This window comes from Cupressus sempervirens, chromosome 10 (genome assembly GCF_028749045.1).
Source record: "Cupressus sempervirens isolate cs-2001-9-10 chromosome 10, ASM2874904v1, whole genome shotgun sequence".
Taxonomy (NCBI): domain Eukaryota; kingdom Viridiplantae; phylum Streptophyta; class Pinopsida; order Cupressales; family Cupressaceae; genus Cupressus; species Cupressus sempervirens.
Genome location: NC_143127.1, coordinates 366,109,648 through 366,130,238, shown reverse-complemented (window position 1 = coordinate 366,130,238; position 20,591 = coordinate 366,109,648). Strand labels below are relative to the sequence as shown.

At 35.7% G+C, this 20,591-nt stretch overlaps 1 protein-coding gene across 1 annotated transcript in view; it reads left to right on the top strand.

Moving 5' to 3' along the window:
- The first annotated feature begins 1,372 nt into the window (after nucleotides 1–1,372).
- The window catches only part of LOC149534182 (zinc finger protein VAR3, chloroplastic-like), a 33,777-nt gene continuing 14,558 nt past the window's right edge, over nucleotides 1,373–20,591 (top strand). Inside the window, exon 1 of the mRNA XM_089805221.1 lies at nucleotides 1,373–1,956. Within this exon, the coding sequence (XP_089661347.1) occupies nucleotides 1,472–1,956 (485 nt within the window). The 5' untranslated portion in view covers nucleotides 1,373–1,471. The remainder of the gene's footprint in view (nucleotides 1,957–20,591) is intronic.

Below are 20,591 nucleotides of genomic sequence, written 5' to 3'. Positions count from 1 at the left end.
TGTTGGAGAGATCTGATCTTCCAGTATTTTGTTCTTCATTGCTCTCAACCAAGAAAATTAACTGCTGATATCCAAGGTAAGGGGGAGGATCTTGGGCATGATTTTATGAAATTCATCAAATCTTTAAATGTCAACTATTTTCTTTTTATATGTCTAAAACTTGATATCATAAGATGTTTTACTAGTTATAAATTTTTTATTAAATTCCAATGGGTGATTAAACTTCATACTAATTAACACCTTGACATTGTTACAACACTAGAAAGAAGCATCAATACCTCTGACCTTTCCTACCTCCGACCCTATGGCTTTAATAATGTCTTCATGACAAAGCTTCGGAGGGAGGGATGGCAGGACAAACCAAGAGGGCAACTTGCAATCTAAATTTTCTAATTTAAAATTATGTGACCAATCTATAAATTTAACACAATGACCATTAAAAAAACATTCAAACCATAATAAAAACTCTTTTTTGATAGACACATCTAAACATTGCAAAAAAAGTGTGTTATCTGAGAAAGTGGAAATACTTACCTGGCTCTCGCAAGACTCCTCCAGCCAGTCGAGCAACAAAGGGAAATCTCCCTGTGGACCATTCCATATAGCAAAAATGCCTTTCTTTAAGCATTTGTCCTATGAGGATTCGATAGCTATGCTTGAAATTTTGACAGGTTCATCCTTTGCACAGCGCAGAGATGACCTAGGAGATGGGCTAGGGTTCATAGGATAACATGACTTATGGATTCTACGATGAGGGGGGATGTAGGATCCTGGAGAGGCAGATTTGGGTGAAAAAATTCCTGCCTGGGGTGAAACCGGTTGAGTTGGATCTGAAACCATAGCCTTGTATCTCTCCGGGTGAGCATATCTCATTAAATTAAAAATACGAATTTGATTATCTAGTTGATCTACCAAAAATATCTGGTGAATCGAATTTTTGTATACCTCAGAGCTGATCAGAGAGTTCTGCAGAGAAGGATTTTGGACATAAATCTCATGGTCTTTATTGCCCCTGCAACATCTCTAGCTGCGAGGTTCCTCTGCATCATTTTTAAAAATATCAAATCTATTTGCTGTGTTTACTAAATATCTCTGATCATATGTGCTTTGTGGTTTCTTCTGCTGCCAAATCGACCCGAGTCCTCTTGCGTTTCCATGTTTTCGCAAGAATTTTCTTCAAGACTTCGCAGGTAGGGAAAGGTTCGATTTTTCACAAAACAGAGCAGAGCGCCATTTTTATTAATTCTACTTTTTGATTAACATATATTCATAAAATATTATAATTGATTCTAAATTAGAAGAAATAAAAAAGAAATGAATGAAAGGAGGAATTTTGATAAATTAAAATACCCACACTAACACTATTCACCATTGAAGAGAGGCGCTACTCACGGCTACATCATCTCCAGGACTATTTGTAGATACTGAAAAACCTATTTTGAAATCTCCTAAAATTGGTTTTCTCCATGGGATGGGTTTTGCCAGATTTCTGTATCTCCACTCTGGTACTATCTCTCTCACTTCACGCTTTCATCTCCCTGAACAATTCCGTTCCTTCTTTCATACCAACTGCCAATTTTCTTACAGACTCAATCAATTTGAAGGGTTGGGCCCCAGACTTAGCTCTGTCTTAAACACAATTAACCAGAGTGAGAGGAAGGATCCTGAAAGAGGTATAGCGATTGATTCAGCAGAATGTGCACAGAGCATGAAACAAGAAAATGATAAGGCAGGGGTTTTGCGGAGACAAGTGGAAGTGTATCATCCATGGGCAGAGTGGATTGATCTGGTGGACCGCCTGGCGAAGGGGAGTTATTTCAATGCCATCGAAGAGGATGACAATGCGGATGATGTTGTTGATGATGTGCGTGATGGGAGCAAAGAGGATAAGAAGGTTTTGAAGGCTCTCAGAAGTGCTTGTCGACGATTTGGGCACGAACGCTTCGACATTTTTAGGTAAAAAAATGACTAGATATCACTTATCTTCTCTATTTTTCTCTTAAATTTTTTTTTATTGGGAAAATCACTTTTGGGATTCTTCTGGCTTAAATGCTTTCTCAATGGAATTAAGTATGGTTTAATTTTTGATATTTGTATATTTTTAGAACGTACAATTTTCTCTGCCAAATTCATTTAGGACTTGCACCTGTTCTTATTGGATTGGGTGCCCTGCTGAATATTGTAATTCATTTCATTCACCGTCAACATTTATATATTTTAAACAAATTGGCTATGGTAATTTACTTGATTTTGCATTCAATTATTTTAGTGAAGCAGATTTACATTTGGTGGAATTGGACAGACTAACTAGCCTTATTCTAACATTCAAATTTGTATGCCTTGCATGGTTATTTATCGGATTCACCAGTCAATAATGGTATATTTAAACATTTCTCATGGATATGTGAACACAGGTCTCCATCATATAATTCCAATGCCAGCAGAGTTGGCTTGGGTGGTGGGTTTATTCCTTATTCATCTTGGGCTCAATTCGAGGTCTGGGTTGACTTGATGGGCCTAGCTTGTGGGCTGGTTGGTCCATCTCCAGGGACTAGCCTCGCCTTAACTCGCCCCAAAATGGGTGTTGGGCTAGGTTGCACGGAACCTTGGGTGACCAAAACAAGTAAGCCCGATGATTTCTCGCATAAGCTCATTTCATGTAACATTAAAATATATATTTATTTACATATAACACCATGATGATATAATGCATAAGCTCATTTGATTTAACATCTGATATAATTAGATTGAATTGATAAGAATGATGAATAGTTGGAAAACTTGCCAAAGGCAAAAACTTGCCAAGCCCCCCCAAAAGTTTAATCGGGAAAAACTCCACGATTTAAAAAAAAACTCGGGAACCTAAAAAAACCGCTGAAATTTAATTAAAAATACATTTATTTTGCAAAATTTAAGGAGAAGATGCATCTAATAAGTTAATTAAAGAGAATACAAAAGAAACAAGCAGAGTTTAGATATATATAAATGCATAGTGCGTACAAAATTGCATTCTCATGCGGAATGCTCATGGCAGGAAGCAAAATAGTAAATAGTTTCAATTTGTCAAACTAGAAGTAAATACTAAAAGTCTAAATACATCAATACAATCACATTTTCCTCTTTCCAGCTGCGCTAGCAGGAAAGCGAGGGGGTCTAATCCTTGAAGAAGTGCCCTACACTGGGATAGGGCGTGAGCTGCGTGACTGTGAACTCTGTGGTTGTGCCTCCTCGCTCGACGTCCCTACTGACTGGCTCGGCATCCTGGAAGAGGATGTATTTCCTCCTATATGTGGCACTGGTAATGCCTTGTCCTCTGAGCTTGAATCATCATCTTCCTTGTCCTCAATGTCATCCATTGTGAAATGAAAATCAGTGCCAGCATCCCCCTCCATGGCCTGCCTCTCCAAATCAGTGATCTCATTTGGTGTAAACAATGGACCTGGCTCCTGTGTTGTCCAATCAGAATAAGGATCTATCTCATCTAGATCAAGTGGACCAGGTAGTGCTGAACTCTGTGCCTTTTTTTTGCGCAACTTAAGATTATAGTGCACATAAACAAGGTCATTAAGTCGTTTTTGAGTCATTCTGTTTCTTTTCTTTGTGTGGATGGACTCAAATAAGCTCCAATTGCACTCACAATGGGATGAGCTACAAGGTTGGCATAGGACTCTGAGAGCAAAATTCTTTAAATTGGGGGTATTGCCACCCCAACTTGCTCAACCAGAATCTGCAAAACAAAATATAAAAAGTTATAAAGCAATGGAAAAAGATAATCAGAAACACAACTTATCAATTTGCAAAAGTTTTAAAATTTGACGCTTTACTTGGTGCTTGAGTAGATCTTGCTCTCTTTGCTAGCATAGAAGAGAACAAATTACCTCTCGATTCCACATAGACTTGTTGTTCGGTCACAATAAGGTCTCTCTCCGCTTCATTGGATATCATTCTCTCAGTGCATTTAGAGAGACCTTCCATGACCTCTCCATTAGGATTTGAGTAGGAATCATCAGCCCTAAAACAAATAGAAAATGATATCAAGTCTTACTACACAACCTTAAAAAGTAAAGTAAAATAAAGTCTTAGTAAAATCTCAACTTCAAGGACAATCTTAGTACCTGAATATGGGGTTGAGGAAGTAGCCTGTTGCATGAATGGGTTGGTGGAGCATATTGTTCCACCTCCTATCAATTATTTGCCAAATGGGGTCAAATATGAGTTTGTCCCCATGATAGTAATTTCTAACAGCCTCTTTGGCCCTATGCATGGCCTCATAAAGACCTCCCATTGGGGATTGCTGCCCATCACATATGCGCAAGACTCTAACCGGGGGCATAGACATCTACTTTTGAAATTTGAAAATTACAAATTAGTTAATAACATAGTAATGAAACTTGAATCAACTAAAAATATAATGTTTTGATTCTTGAAGTTACCTCCACAATCTCCTTAGCCTTTGCAAAAAAATTATCATCAAAGACTATCTGTGCCATAGCCTCTCCTTCGGGCTTCTTTGAGTAAGATGAAGCAACCCAATCAGCACACACAAACATTTGTTTCAGAGCCAATATGTGGTCAAGAATACTTTGCAACGTCAAGAACATCGTTGCAAACCTTGTCATAGCGGGTCTCACCAAATCTTTATCTTTAGTGGTCTTACTCATCAAACTGAGAACCCATGGGTGATTATAGATATATTTGGTGACTCGCCTAGCATCTTCCACAACTGGACTCACCCAATCAAGTTTTCCTATGTCCTCCAAAACACAAGGTGACCAAAAAAGTGTGGGATGCCTCTCTTGGAGGATTCTACCTAAAAGATTAGCAAAAAATCAATAATTAGTTACAAACTTTCCATATTTAGTATTTACATCAAATCTAAATTGAATAATACCATAGCATTAGATTCATGATTCATATTGAACATAAAAAATTAAATTTACCTGCTGCCACATATGCTGCTGCATTATCTGTGATTATTTGCACCACATTCTCTACTTCCACCTCCATGACAACATTCTCCAACATTAAAGCCAATGTGTGTGCATTTTTCACTTTGTTGGAGGCGCCAACAGATTTCCAAAACACCACATCATCTTTGCAAACAACCAAGAAATTAATAATAGTTCTACTTCTTCCATTTGCCCACCCATCAGATAAAATGGTGCAGCCATACTTCTTCCACTCTTTCTTTTGGTCGTCTATCAGTACTCTTGCCCTACCAACCGCATTGTCAAGCAACCTACAAAATTTAGGTGTAGTAAAGTGTTAGTGAAAAATAGGAAATAACAATTAAGGTTTAAAATATAACAATGAATTGAAGTGAATCACAATTATTTAGAATTACTAAATAATAAAATACTAACCTTCCACTCATATCCTTGCGATTAGGTAGCTTGTACCTTTTGCTTGATATTGAAATTGCATTCACCATATTGACCCAATAGGGACTATCAGCCGTATACATTGAGATATTGTTGAAAAACCAAAAATCAACTGCTGCAATATTAGTTTGCTTGCACCTCCTTGAACCATCCAGTGCCCTCTAATGATGGTTGTGATCCAGCTGTGTTCCTGAGCACAAAATAACTCTCTATCCCTGATGCGGATGGTGATGAAGAACTAGGACCTGTAGAAGAAGTGGAACCGGCAAAAGAGGCATTTTGTTTGCAGATACGTGGGCCACGAAGAGATCCTAGTATGTTCTCAAGTGCTTCTTCTTCTTCTTGCATATCAAAAGGAGCTCCTTGAGATTCAACTATGGCTGCCCTCATAGCTAATTTCGCTCTCTCCCTATTCAATTTTTTCTCTTCAACAACTGCAAGTAGTTCATTGATGAATCTTGTTTTCTTCTTCAATTACCTTGAGATAAGAATTTGAATCATGTTTCTTTATGCCTGCAAGGTGGTATTTGAAGCGGTTTATGCCTCCAAAAATAAGTCTTTCACATGGAATGCATATCACCTTCCCAACATCATTTGAAGTTTCATAGGCATACCGCCATGCCTTATCTCTTGCACTTTTAGGCCGAGTGCCTATATATTCAGATGGGCATGGTGTTTGTGGCCACTTTTCTTGCGGGTTTGTCATTTTTTTTAATGCTTGACTGCTGCCCTACACATAAATTTATAGAAAAATGAATAAACAAAGTTAGAACAATTAGGGTTTGTTTTTAGAAAATCTTACATATTACTAAAAAAAAATTGTGAAACATAGAGCTTAATGACTTTCAAATGATTCAAACATAGAGTTAAAATGCTTTTAAATGATTTGAAATCATTTACAAACAACAACAAAAACAATAGAACATTTGTTAAAACTATAAAAAGTTTTCAAACTATGATAAAATGAATATACCTTGAAAGAAATTTGTTTTCTGAAATCGGTTAGAATCCTTTAAAATCCACTCAAATCTGCCTTGAATCACTTGCAATTAGCTAAGAATGCCTCGAAACCTTCTTCTCTCCACACCTCAAGGCTCTAGAGAACACAAATGCAACAAACAATGAGAAAAAAATGACTTTTTGCCCTTTTAAGTCATCATAGGCCGCAGGCTAGGCAAACCACGAGTTTTTTGTAAAAAAACTGCCGATTACTCAGTGAGTAATCGGCCATTTTTTGGTCTCCAGCCAAGTTTTTTGTTTTGTGAGTTAAGTGGCGAAAAACTTGCCGAGCTGTAAAACTTGTTAAGTGTTTGAAACTCGCCGAGTACTCGGCGATTTTTCCATCTATGTTAATAAGATGAACAACCAAATCAAGAATCTTGAAATGATTCTTAACCAAACTAGAAGAACCAGTTTGCTTAAGGGTACACCATTATCCTAATCTTAAGCTTCTTTTGGCGGCGAGACATATTCATTTACTAATATTTATGGGTTCTAGTGACATTTGGATTTCATTGGTGCGGTTAAATTTTATATTTAGGGCGTCATGTCTGGCCTTTAGAATTTTGCATGCCAGGTTTGGAGTATGATATTTTGGCTTCAAGGTTTGTTAGTTTGAATTTGGAGTTTACTGTTTGGTGGTTTCTTTTTGAGTTTTTGAAACAAGCAGATTTACTCACAATCATGGACAACAAACAAAGTGTATGTATAGAAAAAATCTTAGTTACTGGTTCGAGTTCAAATCAAAGTGCGAGTTCGAAGAACCAATTCGCTGGTACAACAATATTCTAGAAAGGGGTTTGGGTTCGTTCGGATAAAAACATGTAAAAAATATATATGTACATATTTATGAAGCCCAGAAGCATAAGTTAAAATTAAAATGTTACATAGTATCATACAATCATATGATTTAATCATTTAAACAACTAAAACATCATAGACATAAACTTTAAACTTGTAATCATAGCATCATGAATCGTGATCATACCATCATATATTTCAAGTTGAACATCAAAGATTCAAAACATTAAAATTAAATCATGATTCATGAATCATAACAGCAAGTTCTAGTATCATTGTTTCAAGTTCAAGTCTCAACTAATGGATTAAAAATGTATTAATATACATCTTCTTCTTCATCATCATCTTCTTCTCCTCCTCCTCCTCTAGTTCTTCAACATTAATTGACTCGACAGGAGAGCTAAGACCACCTATTTGCTCATGCTCAAGACAAACTAACCTATTTGCACACCACAAATGAGTGTTAGAAGCCAACATAAGCCATTTACATTCACTTTTTAGGGTTTAGGAACTCAAAATTACAAAAATGTCCCAAAAAATGACTTAAACGCTGTCCATGGGGCCTAGTTCGACACAGGTCACTGCAAATTTGATTTGTTTATGGCCAATTCGCTCAAGTTCGTTTTTACTTGGGACTAGTTCGAACCATGTTGCTGAAAATTGAACCGTGATCGAATTTTTGGTGAATTGGACTCGAACCAGGTACTGGTTTGAACTCAAACCTGGTCCAGAGGCCATACCAGCGAACCAGAGTAACTAACGAAAAATTTGATAGAGATTCAGGTACTTTTTGGATGTTTGAAACAAGCAGATTTACTCACAATCATGCACAAGCAACAAACAAAGTGTATGCATATAAAATTGATAGAGATTCAGAACTAAGGCTTCAATGGAACAAATCACATAAACTACAATTTGTTAGGAATAAGGTGTCTCAACCTTGGATAATTCCTATTCTTATTATTTGTTTTGTAAATGTATTTTTTGCAAATAATGTAATTAAGTGTGAGTCTACATGTTTAGTTGGCATGTTGATGTGTCATTCCACTTGTATGTGTCGGCATCCTGAATTGTGTGTAAGGAGATCATGGCTGAAACGGTCATGATGGATTCCTAGGATGCGTAAGAGCTATCTTTGGAAGATATGATGATGGGTGAAGACATGAAGACATGTGGCAATTGATCATTGAGTACTGTACACTTGAGTCTCCATCTAGTGCGCGGGATTTGCAGCATCGGCCCAAATTTTTTTTGGGTTCCTACTTTTCTGGAGAATGGTAAAAACCCTAATACAATTGTTCTTTGGAAGTTGCCCTAAAATGGAAAGCGCATGATATAAGCGTTTTTAGGGTTGTAGATAAGAGTGGGAGAAAAGTTGTATTGTTGGTAGTATATGTTGTTATTGGATTTGTCTTCCATGTCCTGAAAGAACTTGCATTGCAAGTGTGTTGTAACTTTTTGTTGAAGATAATACATTGTGCAGGTTTTGGAGGGGTGGGGTTGTTTTACCAAAAGCCCCACCGGCATATCTTTGTGTTTATGTATTTTCTTTCTCTATTTATTTTTTGTATTCATGGTTGATTGCAATATTATTGTTTACATAATATCGAATCTGAAATTGTAAGGATTTAATAGGAATTTGCGCAATACTCTCCTTAAGGGATAAGTGTAGGAAGCTGTTTCTGCACTTGAGTTTCCTTACACAATTTGAATGCAATAATTTGTATCTCCTTCTATGCAGTTTGGAACAAAAATTAAGCCCCAGTCATAATATTTGGAAACACAGTAAGGCACAAATCACTTGTATATATCCATCACAGCCTTGGTAATGGTCACATTTCTTTGTATCTAGGTTACTGTCTCATAACTGCCTGCTATTACCTTGAGACTAAAACTTCATAGATAAGTATAATTGCTAAAAGGATAACTCTAACAAAAATAAGATCATGCACGTATGAGGATGAATATCAAGATACAGGATTAGGTCAGTCCTTAAACAAAAATGCAGTGTTGAGCTTTTAGTTTGTTCATTGGCACTGCAAAGTTATCAGTGATCAGAGAAACATGAAAAATGGAAAAGTGTCTAATGAGAACTTCATAAGAAAAAGGGTAATAAACATGCCACAAGTTCTATTGGAGACATGGCCATAATCTACATTACAAGATATGGAGCTGAAACCTATTTCCTTGGAAACTAACATTTCTTAGGCTATTTATGAGCTGCAACAAATTGAAGAGTACACAAGAAATACTGAGAGAGGTGGGGCATCAGGAATGTGGTTTGAATCAGTATTTCAGAACATTAAAACTTTTAAATGCATCAAACCATATAAAACATAAAGAGAGCAACCATTAAGATGCAACACCAATGTTTTTGTGGAAAACCCTTTTGGTTAAAAAACCAGGTACATGATAGCTTTCATTAACAAAATGGGCACCAACTCAGATTACATAAGCAAGCACCAACTCTCGTCGAAGCACCAATTCCAAACAACTGGAGCACTGCCTCCAGTCAGTCAGGGCACCAACTTCAGTTTGAGCACCAACTCACAAATACACTGGAACACATAGCCTACTCAATACAATCACCACTCACCAGACACACAGCTCCAAGTATAATAATATATCCCTTAAGAGCTGCATTCAAAAACGTAATACACACCTTCAATATACCAACTTCCTCTGTGATTTCTGTCCTTTTATACCAAATATGCCAAAAACTCAGGCATCTACTAATACACATAGCACCAATGAAAATACACAGCTCTTCATTTCAAAACGTCACTGGATATAATCTCCCAAAAATGCTGGTTTGCATGAGACCAATAGTTGGCTTTTTCTAATACTCAACTTATATGTCTTCGTCAGCACATAAAAAAACTTTAAAACCCAAGAAAAAACTCTTATCGGCTCTCCGAAGTCTATCTAAAATTCCTTTACGAAGTTACAATTCTGAAGAAAAGTTATCACACCTGTTCCATGATTTCTTCTTGTATAACATTTTTCCTTTTACTGTACAGCTACTCACCTTCTTTTATTCCAGTCATCAGTGAGTAATTGACACTGCTCACTACAAAATGCATGCTGTCTCCATTACCATCAACCCCCACACCTGTACGTGATTCATCATGCTTCCCTTAAAAACTTTGCTCCTCATGAAAATTAAAAGTATCCTTTCCTTAAAAAAGAAACAAAGTATTTTTTTTTTATAATCACGTATTTCTGCTCTTAATGAATTTCAGTGCCCAGGCGTTAAGAATATTTAATGCATAGTTAATTCCAGGGAGGTGAACCACATCAATCCTAAGTTTGGAAGCAGTTACAACTGCTTATTAATACAAGGCAAGGCATTATAGAGATGTGAAGCCATCTCCACTCATGTGCGCTCAAGTCAATTTTTAAGTAGAGGTGTTACAAAAATCTGACACAGTTACCACATAATTATTAAATTCTGAAGTCATCCATGATGTCTTATTGCACCAAATGAATATTAATTTGACTCCACTTGTTTAAATAAATCACGCTTCTGGAATATTCAATGGTGACATAGCAGGTGTCATGACAAGTTGACCTGACACACGTCAGCAGGTGAAGTAGACAAATAGGCAGCTTAAACAGACCCAACTAACCCAAGCAAGCAAGCAAGTAGCTCAATTAGACAACCAGGCAGGTCAACCAGACAACCTGCCAGCTCATTCGAATTCCCCATTACTTTGAGCAATCCTCCAAAATTTATAGGACCTTGATCATGAACCTTTGACATTAATGACAACATATTCAACACATATATATATCTAAATCAGCCAAAAAGTACTAACAAGGTTCAAAAGCTATTTATGTACATTATCCTGTAATTATTTCAATGTCTGTGATCAGTCCTTAAACTCTCCCAGAGCTTGTAGCATGTCCATAAGATTTGTATTAATGCAGAATTTCATTTATCGAGACTCCTATTAAGCTGCTTCATATTTTTAATGTTTTTCTGTTGTATATTGTAAGAAACGATAAAATAGAGCAAGGAACGAAAACAATCCAAGTAAGTTAAGTGTGAAACAATGTTACCATGAGATAAGCAAAATCCAAGAGCATACACCAAGATAGTTCAACAATGGAGACAAAGATTTATAAGGGGAAAGCAAAGAAAACCCCTTGTGAGTATTATGAATGAAGGCAAATGCCTAGAGAAGAGAGAGAGAGAGAGGTGGAGCAAAATAGCTCAATACAATAACATCAAAGTGATGTGTAAAGAAGAAAGAGAGAGGAGCATCTCTTTTAAAGAGATGAGAAAGGAGTTGCATGTGTTAGCATGTGTAACTCCCATTTCTATGAATGCCACATTCATAATAGGTGTGTGCAAAGTGTCGCAATCCTCTTAAGGAGGATAAACTAAATTCCTTAATAAAGGAATTATAAAAATGAGTTGTCCTCACATGTGGACTAAAGGACAAGTAATGACATGTCCTCCACATGTGTACAATAGGACAAACTACATTTAGGGATCCTTGGAATATCCCAATTAAATACATCCAAGTGAAGATTAATATTTCCAACATATATTTTGGAATTTTAGACTCCAATGGAAGGCTGTTGTCTGTTGAAACTGAATGCGTGCGGTGAGTAAAGCTGTTCTAGTGTATGATTATCGTCATTATTTAACTTGCTATACTGATTCTCAATATGATATATATTTTACTTATGTAAACTTGAATGCATTTGATTCCTTCTTTGTTACAATGGTAAATAATCTATATATTTGTATAAAATACCTTTAAATGTTATAACAGCAATGCAAGATCTTGCAACCCTTGGTGATTAGTTGACTGCTGTTTCATTTTTTTTCTCAATTTGGATAGCATAGGAATCATGATGAGGACAACCGTCCAGAGTTACATTTACATCCAGCTGTTGTAAAGGAAAGCAATCATGTTTTTGCAGATTCTGTTTTATCCAGATGCAGCAAAGAAGAAGAGAATGATAGATTCAATTCCAAAGATGATTCCATCTTTGGGTATAATTTTACAGTTTGGAACCTTTTATGGTACTCGTTTTGATTCTTCCTTTTTAATGGGAAATTATTACATTCTTATGATCAAATGGGCTCCACTTCACAATCTATAGACACACAATGCAGAAGCTCAAATTCCTTTTGCTGCATCCAATCTTCCATTTACATTATCTCTTACAGTACCTAACAGTAGTAATTGCTCAGTTCCTGCTGCAACTGGGTATAAAATGGACTTCCCTAAGAGAAATTTACTGTTCTGGACAATAATTGAAATCTGCTTTTCTGTTTCCACAAAATCAGAAAGATGCAGGCCTTTTCAAAGACCACGCCTGTTCGAAAGGTAACTCCTGCTCAACTGATGCAAAATGCATGTCAAAATTCATTAGGATTGTTGCTCAATTATAAGTTTGGAAAGCAACGAAAATACTCGATAGCATGGGAGGTCAAATTTGTTAGTTTATTGTGATTTGGGAAGGAAATACTGTTTTGAAAGATGAAATTGAAGGAGTAGGTCATAATCAGCCAGGTTCAGAAGCAGTAGAAACAACTTAAAATTTATAAGTTTATGGTTTCAAATTAAAATTCTTACTATGCATAATACAAGGGACTAAGTATTAGAAAATTGTAATGTTTGATTAATGGTCGTCTTAGTGAGTCGTTAGTTTATTAGGTAGTTTCTGTTTTTCATCTTTAGTTCACGATTGTTTCTTTTAGAAACATTTGTTGGCAATTTGGCTAAGAGGATAGTATGGATATGCTTTAGTGTTGTCATTTATGGCAACTTATAACCTATATTAAGTCAGCAAGATATGAAGACATGTTTTTGGTATGAAGACTTAGAAAATTGTCTAAGTGATATGAAGATTAATTGCTAGTAGAGACACCTTTTTGGTTAATGCACTTCCAAAACCTTGTAATGTTTGTTTAGTTGTCATCTTAGTCTTTAATTCATGATTGTTTCTTTCAAAAGCATTGTCTATTGTTTCTTTTAGAAACATTTGTTGGCAATTTGGCTAAGAGGATAGTATGGATATGCTTTAGTGTTGTCATTTATGGCAACATATAACCTATATGAAAAGTCAGCAAGATATGAAGAGATGTTTTTGGTACGAAGTCCTAGAAAATTGTCTAAGTGATATGAAGGTTAATTGCCATTAGAGACACCTTTTTGGTTAGCGCACTTCACTGACAGCATTTTGGCACACCTGCACTTGACAGAAGGTAGTAAAGGGTACGAGGATTCTAAATTTGAGAGTGCAAGTCATTATGACTTTTACTGATAGAGATATCAACGATTTATTAGTTACAGGTTTGCACAGACAGAACAAGACAGAATTGAGAGAATGATTAATTGTGTTAAGGAATAATTTTGGTTGACCAAAATAATTAATTAACTATTATGGAACGACATCCTAGATGTTAACCCTAACCTAGCATGAAGTGATTTTATGTTTTGGGAAGCGTGCAAGAAGGTTGAAGGTTGACTTGATGGTACAATTGGGTATAAAGGAAAGAATTTTGTATGCGAAGTTGTGTGATGACTATGTCATTGTATTATGATTATTGTATGATGCAAACTTTATGTTATAGCAGAGCAAAGACAATACATGCAAAGTTTTGTGAAGAGAGCTACCAATAACAAATCAAATATTGAATATATCAGTATAGTCATAAAGGCTTTTGTATCTATACCTTTTGTATAAAGATTGTATTATTGTGTATGCATGTTTGAGCAGTGGGCTCAACCTGCTACATTTGTAATTGTTATACCAACTCCTAACAAGGTTGAGGCTTCTAACAAGGCCTAGTCCTCTAACAAGGACAAATACACTATATGGATGTAGTAAACTCCTAAGAGGGTCAATATCTTTCCCAAGATACTTTTGTTTAGTGGATCATTTTGTGGGTACCATCCCTACTGGGGTTTTCCCTTGGCTTAGGTTTCCTTGGTTAACAAATAATGGTGTTATGAGTTGCATTGTGTTATTGTTATGTTTTCTTTTCAGGTTTATCTTATATGCACACTTGAACATTGTTAAAGATTTCCATAGTTGGGCAAAAGTTGTGGAATACTAATTCACCCCTCCCCCTTTCTCTCGGTATTTCGTATATTTAACAATTAGTATTAGAGCAACTTTGTTGATTGCATTGCATTGTTAACCAGTCCATTAACATGGTAAATGGGAGGTAGATTCAAAATTTTGACCTATATATAGTTTTTGACTCACCTTTGTCATTGATGTCAAAGGTGGAGTGTATGTAGTATGTATGGAAAATTGTATGTATGCATAAGGAGATATAAGGTAGAGCATAAACTAAGGTGGGGTATAGTGTAAAAGATGGAATATAAATGTAAATGATCCACATTTTGAAATTTTGTATAGTCATGTGAAGAACTTTTCAAATTTTGTAATTTTGGAGATTTTTGGGACTTAGCCAATTTTCCCTATATGTTGCCATCAATGCCAAAGGTGGAGATTGTTGGCAATTTGGCTAAGAGGATAGTACAGATATACTTTAGTTTTTTCATTTATGACAACATATAACCTATATTAAATCAACAAGATATGAAGACATGTTTTTGGTATGAAGACTTAGAAAATTGTCCAAGTGATATGAAGATTAACTACTAGCAGAGACACCTTTTTGGTTAGCGCACTTCATTGACAATATTTTGGCACATACACACTTGTCAAAAGGTAGTACAGGGTTAGAGGATTCTATATCTAAGAGGGCAAGTCATTATGACTTGTACAGACAACAATATCAACGAATTATTGGTTACATGTTTGCACAGATAGATTGGGACAGAGTTGAGAGAATGATTAATTGTGTTAAAGAATTATTTTGGTTGACCAAAATAATTACTTAGCTATTATTGGGCAACATCCTAAATGTTAACCTTAACTTAGCATGAAGTGATTTTATGTTTTGGGAAGTGTGCAAGAAGGTTGAAGGCCGATTGGATGGTACAATTGGGTATAAAGGAAAGGGTTTTGTATGCGAAGTTGTGTGATGACTATGTTATTGTATTATGATTATTGTATGATGCAAGCTTTATGTTATAGCAGAGCAAAGACAATAAATGCAAAGTTTTGTGAAGAGACCTACAAAAGACAACTCAAATATTGAAGATATCAGCACAGTTAGAAAGGTTTTTGTATCCATCCATTTTGTACAAAGATTGGATTATTGTATGCGCATGTTTGAGCAGTGGGCTCAGCTTGCTACATTTGTAATTGTAATACCAACTCCTAACAGGGTTGAGGTTTCTAACAAGGTCTAGTCCTCTAACAAGGACATACACACTATACAAATGTAATCGCCTCCTAACACGGTCAATATCTTTCACAAGATACTTTTGTTTAGTGGATCATTTTGTGGGTAACATCCCCATCGAGGTTTTCCCTTAGCCAAGGTTCCCCTAGTTAACAAATAATGGTGTTATGAGTTGCATTGTGTTACTGTTATGTTTACTTTTCAGTTTTATCTTATATGCATGCTTGAAGATTGTTAAAGATATCCATAGTTGGGAAAAAGTTTGTGGAATAGTGATTCATCCTCACTCTCTCAGTATTTCCTGTTTCTAAAAACATTGTCTATGTAAATCTATATAAGGATCTTCCATCTCCTTTGTTTAATATAATATTAATTTACCAAAACTTGGTATTAGAATAGGTTGATGGAATTTCTGGATCTTATTCTAGAGATTTGCTTTTTGATTTTTTAAAATAAAAATAAACTAGAGGTATTTAGTGAAAATTTTGTAGTTTGTCTTCATAGAATGTTGCTATAAATTGCGAGTTTGGTTGAGGATTTTGATCTTGCATTTTTTGGTTTGAGCAAAAGTCTCTAATTTTCGAAGGTTGCTTGTACTTACATGTTTGTTGCATGTTCTTGCACATGCATTTTGTGAGTTGCATATTGCTTACGTGTGCATTTTGTAAGTTGTATGTTCTTGCATGTGCTATTTTACCACATGAAGTCTTGTGTTTTGTCGCATAAAGGTTTATCTGATGGGTTTTCATATTTTTCCCCTTAAATGTTTTGGATGGGTTTTCATAAATTTTCCCTTCAAAAATAATAATTTGTTTTTATCAATTTTTTTTGAATTAAGTGATTGGTAAACTTTTTAACATGATTGGTGACCTTGACACAATATGCTCTTTGCGTCTACGTGAAATGCTTTTGATCTAGTGCTATGAACCAGTGATGTCACAAATTGGGGGGCCTCACCCTCTTATCACAAACATGAGGCCTAATCTCGCGAGCACATTGGATCAGCGAAGGCATGGGTTCATGATCACAATGGCCCAATGGAGGTCTAAACCTAGGTGGGGACAACACCACCACTACCTTATAGCCATTGCACTAAGTGGTGAACCCCATTTTTTCTTGTTGAAAAATTATCTATTGGATTTTCATAATTCTTTTCTCAACAATTATCTATGGGTTTTCATAAATTTTTTCCCTTATAAATGTTTTGATGGGTTTTCATAATTTTTTCCCTTAAAAACTTTTTAAGAGGGTTTTCATGATTTTTCCCCTTATCTATTGGATTTTAATAATTTTTTCCTCAAAATTTATTTGTTGAATTTTAATATATTTTTTTATCAAAATTATTTGTTGTGTTTTATTGTTTTTGCTTCAAAATGGAAGCTTTTTGTTCTTTGATCCATGTTTTGGGTTCTGGTTTTTGTTTTTACTCAAATATTCACCTTAAAAATTGTGACTTGTTGCTAGTTCTTTTAAGTCATAGTGCTCATCTACAAAAGTTCTTAGTGAATCATCTTGCAGTCTATTTTGGGGTGTAGTGCTCATCTGCAAAAGGCTTTGGCAATTTTTCTTAGAATTGTAGTTTCAGTGTTATCTCGGTGTCTTTGGCTACAGGGAATAATACCTTTCTTACCAAACATCGTATTGGATGGCCTCTTGGTTATTAACGTTTTGTAGATCCAAGGAGGGTCTCAACAACTGTAGAATGTCGTAAAGAATTTGTGACCAAAAAACATTGAAGTTAATGATGATATATAAGGAAGGGTATTAGAATATTGTAATGTTTTTTTAATGGTCAACTTAGTTAGTCTTTAGTTTATTAGGTAGTTTCTATTTTTTTCTTTAGTTCACAATTATTTCTTTTAGAAACTCTGTCTTTGTCAATCTTCATCTCTGTTGTTTAATACAACATCAATTCACCATAACACTAAGACACAAAGATTTCCTTTTTGTTTTTCCTTACTTTAGGTCACACGAAGTGCAAAAGCAGAGGATAAACAAATAGAAACCTTTTCTTTTTAAAAATTTGTCAAACAAGGACTTCACTTTCATTTTTCTTAATTCAGGATGCATGAAGGCAAAAGTAGAGGATACACAAAAGTTATGTACCCTTTGGGGATATTCTTATATTTTTCCCTAAAACAACAAGTTCAATAAAAATAAGAAATGTAATATAGTTATAGTTAAGATTATAAATTTAACAATTGAAATGTCTTTAATAAGATAAATCCTAGTTTAGGTCTTGCAATTATGTTAGTGAACATTTGAAATGTAATCCATGAGGCCAACTATTTTGGTAAGGGTTAGGAATCCAACAACATGTAAATGCATATATAATAGATGGCTTTTATAATTATTCAAAGCATATTCTTATCATAACCATATTAGGAATTAGATTGAAACTTTGCAAATGGCCGACTTTGTCCCTTAGTCCACCTTGAAGGCACTCCATCCTTCTTGATCAAGCCTCGGAGCACTAAGCAACCTCCTAGCTCACGAGGCTTAACCCATGATGGGTGGTATGCTTGATAAAAGTATTTAGACTATGTCCCTCCACCACGCCCAAGATCACTCTTACGCCTTCCAACGCACAAGGCCTAATCCCCTATGGATGCATACTTGATGTTAGGTACCTCTTGTGAACTCAAAAGGTTGATTGGCCTTCTTGTTATGCAACCATTTCTACCGAATTCAAATAGACTAAATGTATGAGAACGTCATGTTAAATAGAAATACAATAAAGTTTACTTAATTTGGGAAACAATACTCAAATTGGAAACAATGGAATTGCTTACCTTGATTTGTGTTTGCTTGGTGCAAGCTTACCTTGATTGATGTTTTCTTGGTGCAAATTAGCTTTAACTCTCTTCATAATGTATTTTGTTGCACTAAGTTTTTAGCTTTTGGCATGCAACTTTCAATGAGGATTATTTCTTCAAATGAGGTTGCCTCATACCCTTCAAAGGGGCTCGTTCCCATTGACATGTGATGGGTAGTGTTATAGCAATATTCCTTGAGGCATAACAATTTGTTCCATGCATTTTTCTTTCAAGTGATATAGTTTCTTTAGATATCCCTTTAACCATTTATTGCCAATCTCCATCTGCCCATCAGTTTGTGGGGGAGAACTTATACTTGTAGTGAGTTTTGTTCCTTCTAGTTTGAAAAGTTCTTGCTAGAACACAGGAATTTTCTGCCCTATCACTGTTGTTTTATTTGGGTAGACCATGAAGCTTGAAACTTTCTTTGAAGAAAATATTTGCTACTTGAGGAGCTCAATGAAATGTGCATACTTGGTCAAACAATTCCACCGCAATGTATATACTCTCTTTACTTTGCACCTTCGGAAGTCTTTATGAAATCCATGAAAATATTTTTCCATTTTAGGTTAGGTAACATGGAGGGGTTGAAGGAGGCCAGTTGGATATGTATGTTCTTCCTTATTCCTTTGACACACCATGCATTCTCTAATATGTTTAAGAATGTCTCCCTCGAGTCTCTTCCACGAGAATCTCTTCCTAATATGTTTGTAAGTTTTGTAGTACCCTTGTCCTACCAAAGGGTTGTCATGATAAGCTTTCATAATCTCTCATATAAATTCTATTCTCATAGAGGATGAGATCATTTAATACTTGGTACTTTTCATCTTGTATCTTTCCTTCTAATATATCATTTGATAATGTGTCCTTAGCAAAATCTGCAATTATAGATTTTTTCTATTCAGTGGAGACATCCATCATGAAGCATAAGTGGGAACTTTATGGAAGGGCATCAACTACAACATTGTTTTCCCCTTTAATGTACTTGATGTCAAAATATAGGCTTGCAATTTGCTCGCCCAATTTTGTTGTCTATCATCTAAATCCTTCTGGTTTAGGAAGAATCTTAGGCTAGTAGGATTGGTTTTTACAATGAACCTCCCACAATCTAGGTATTGTCATGAATTTTTCTAGGGCATGCATGATTGCTAGCATTTCCTTATCATATATGGAATAATTTTTTTCAGTTGGTTTTAGTTTCTACTTTCAAAAGCTTTAGGATGTTTGTTTTGCATTAACACTGCTCCAACACCTTCTCCAGAAGCATCACTTCTAACTCACATAGTAATCAGAAATCAAGAATTGCCAAAATGTGGAAGAGCTCATACTTGAAGCCTTTCAAAAGCTTGTTGCACCTCTTCACTCCATGAGAATGCACCTTCTTGGAGAGTGGAGTGGAAAGTCCTTGTGGAAAAGGAGTTTCCCTTTGTCCTTGTGAAGGTAGTTTTTTCACTAGTTCAGTGCTTGAATATTTTTGGGCCTGAATTGGGGGAAGTCCTTAGAGGATGCAATTTTTCCACTTGACCTTGGCCTTGTGAGATTTCCATTTTGTCCTTGAAAGACAATGTTCTCAACTTGAAGAATAAGGACTCCAAGATGTCCTTGTACCCATGAAATCTCCACTAGTCCATATATAGGTTGATTTTCCCCTTTGAAGATAATGTGAATCAATAAGAAAATAAAGTGTGGGAATTTGATCTATCCCTGTACACAGCGATTTTCCCCTCAGACTTTGACTGAGGCAATCAAGGACAAGTCCTTGAATGGGTCGGTTTTCCCCATTTGGAGTGAATCTGGTGAATTGGCAAGGACACCAGCTGTCCCTATGAGTATCGAATGTCCCTTAAGAGATGAATATGGAAGACAAGGCAAATTTATAAGAATCTGATTATCCCTACATGAAGCGAGTTTACCCTTGGTGGGACAAGAAGAACAAGAAAATGCTTTTTTAAAGGGAATCCCCTCTGTCCGTAAGATGATTGAATGCCCTTTTGAAGACATGAAACAAGTTTAAAGTGGAAGATCAAAATTCAATGGAAGCTCACCTTGCCAAGCTTGAATTTCCACTAAGCTGGAAATAAAATGACATGAATTTGATTAGTTTAAGTTTCCGCTCAGGCTGGGCTTGTATTAACAATGAATGTCACAAGGATTGTGGATTTGAAAATAAATTCAGCAAAATTCAAGAGAAATGAGGTGAAAACCAATTTGCACAAACCCAAGCCTTTGAGAGGCAAAAAACTGTTAGCTTACATTGGCTGTGTGCGTACAATTCATACGGAAAACTCCTTAAAAAAGTCTAACAGCAGC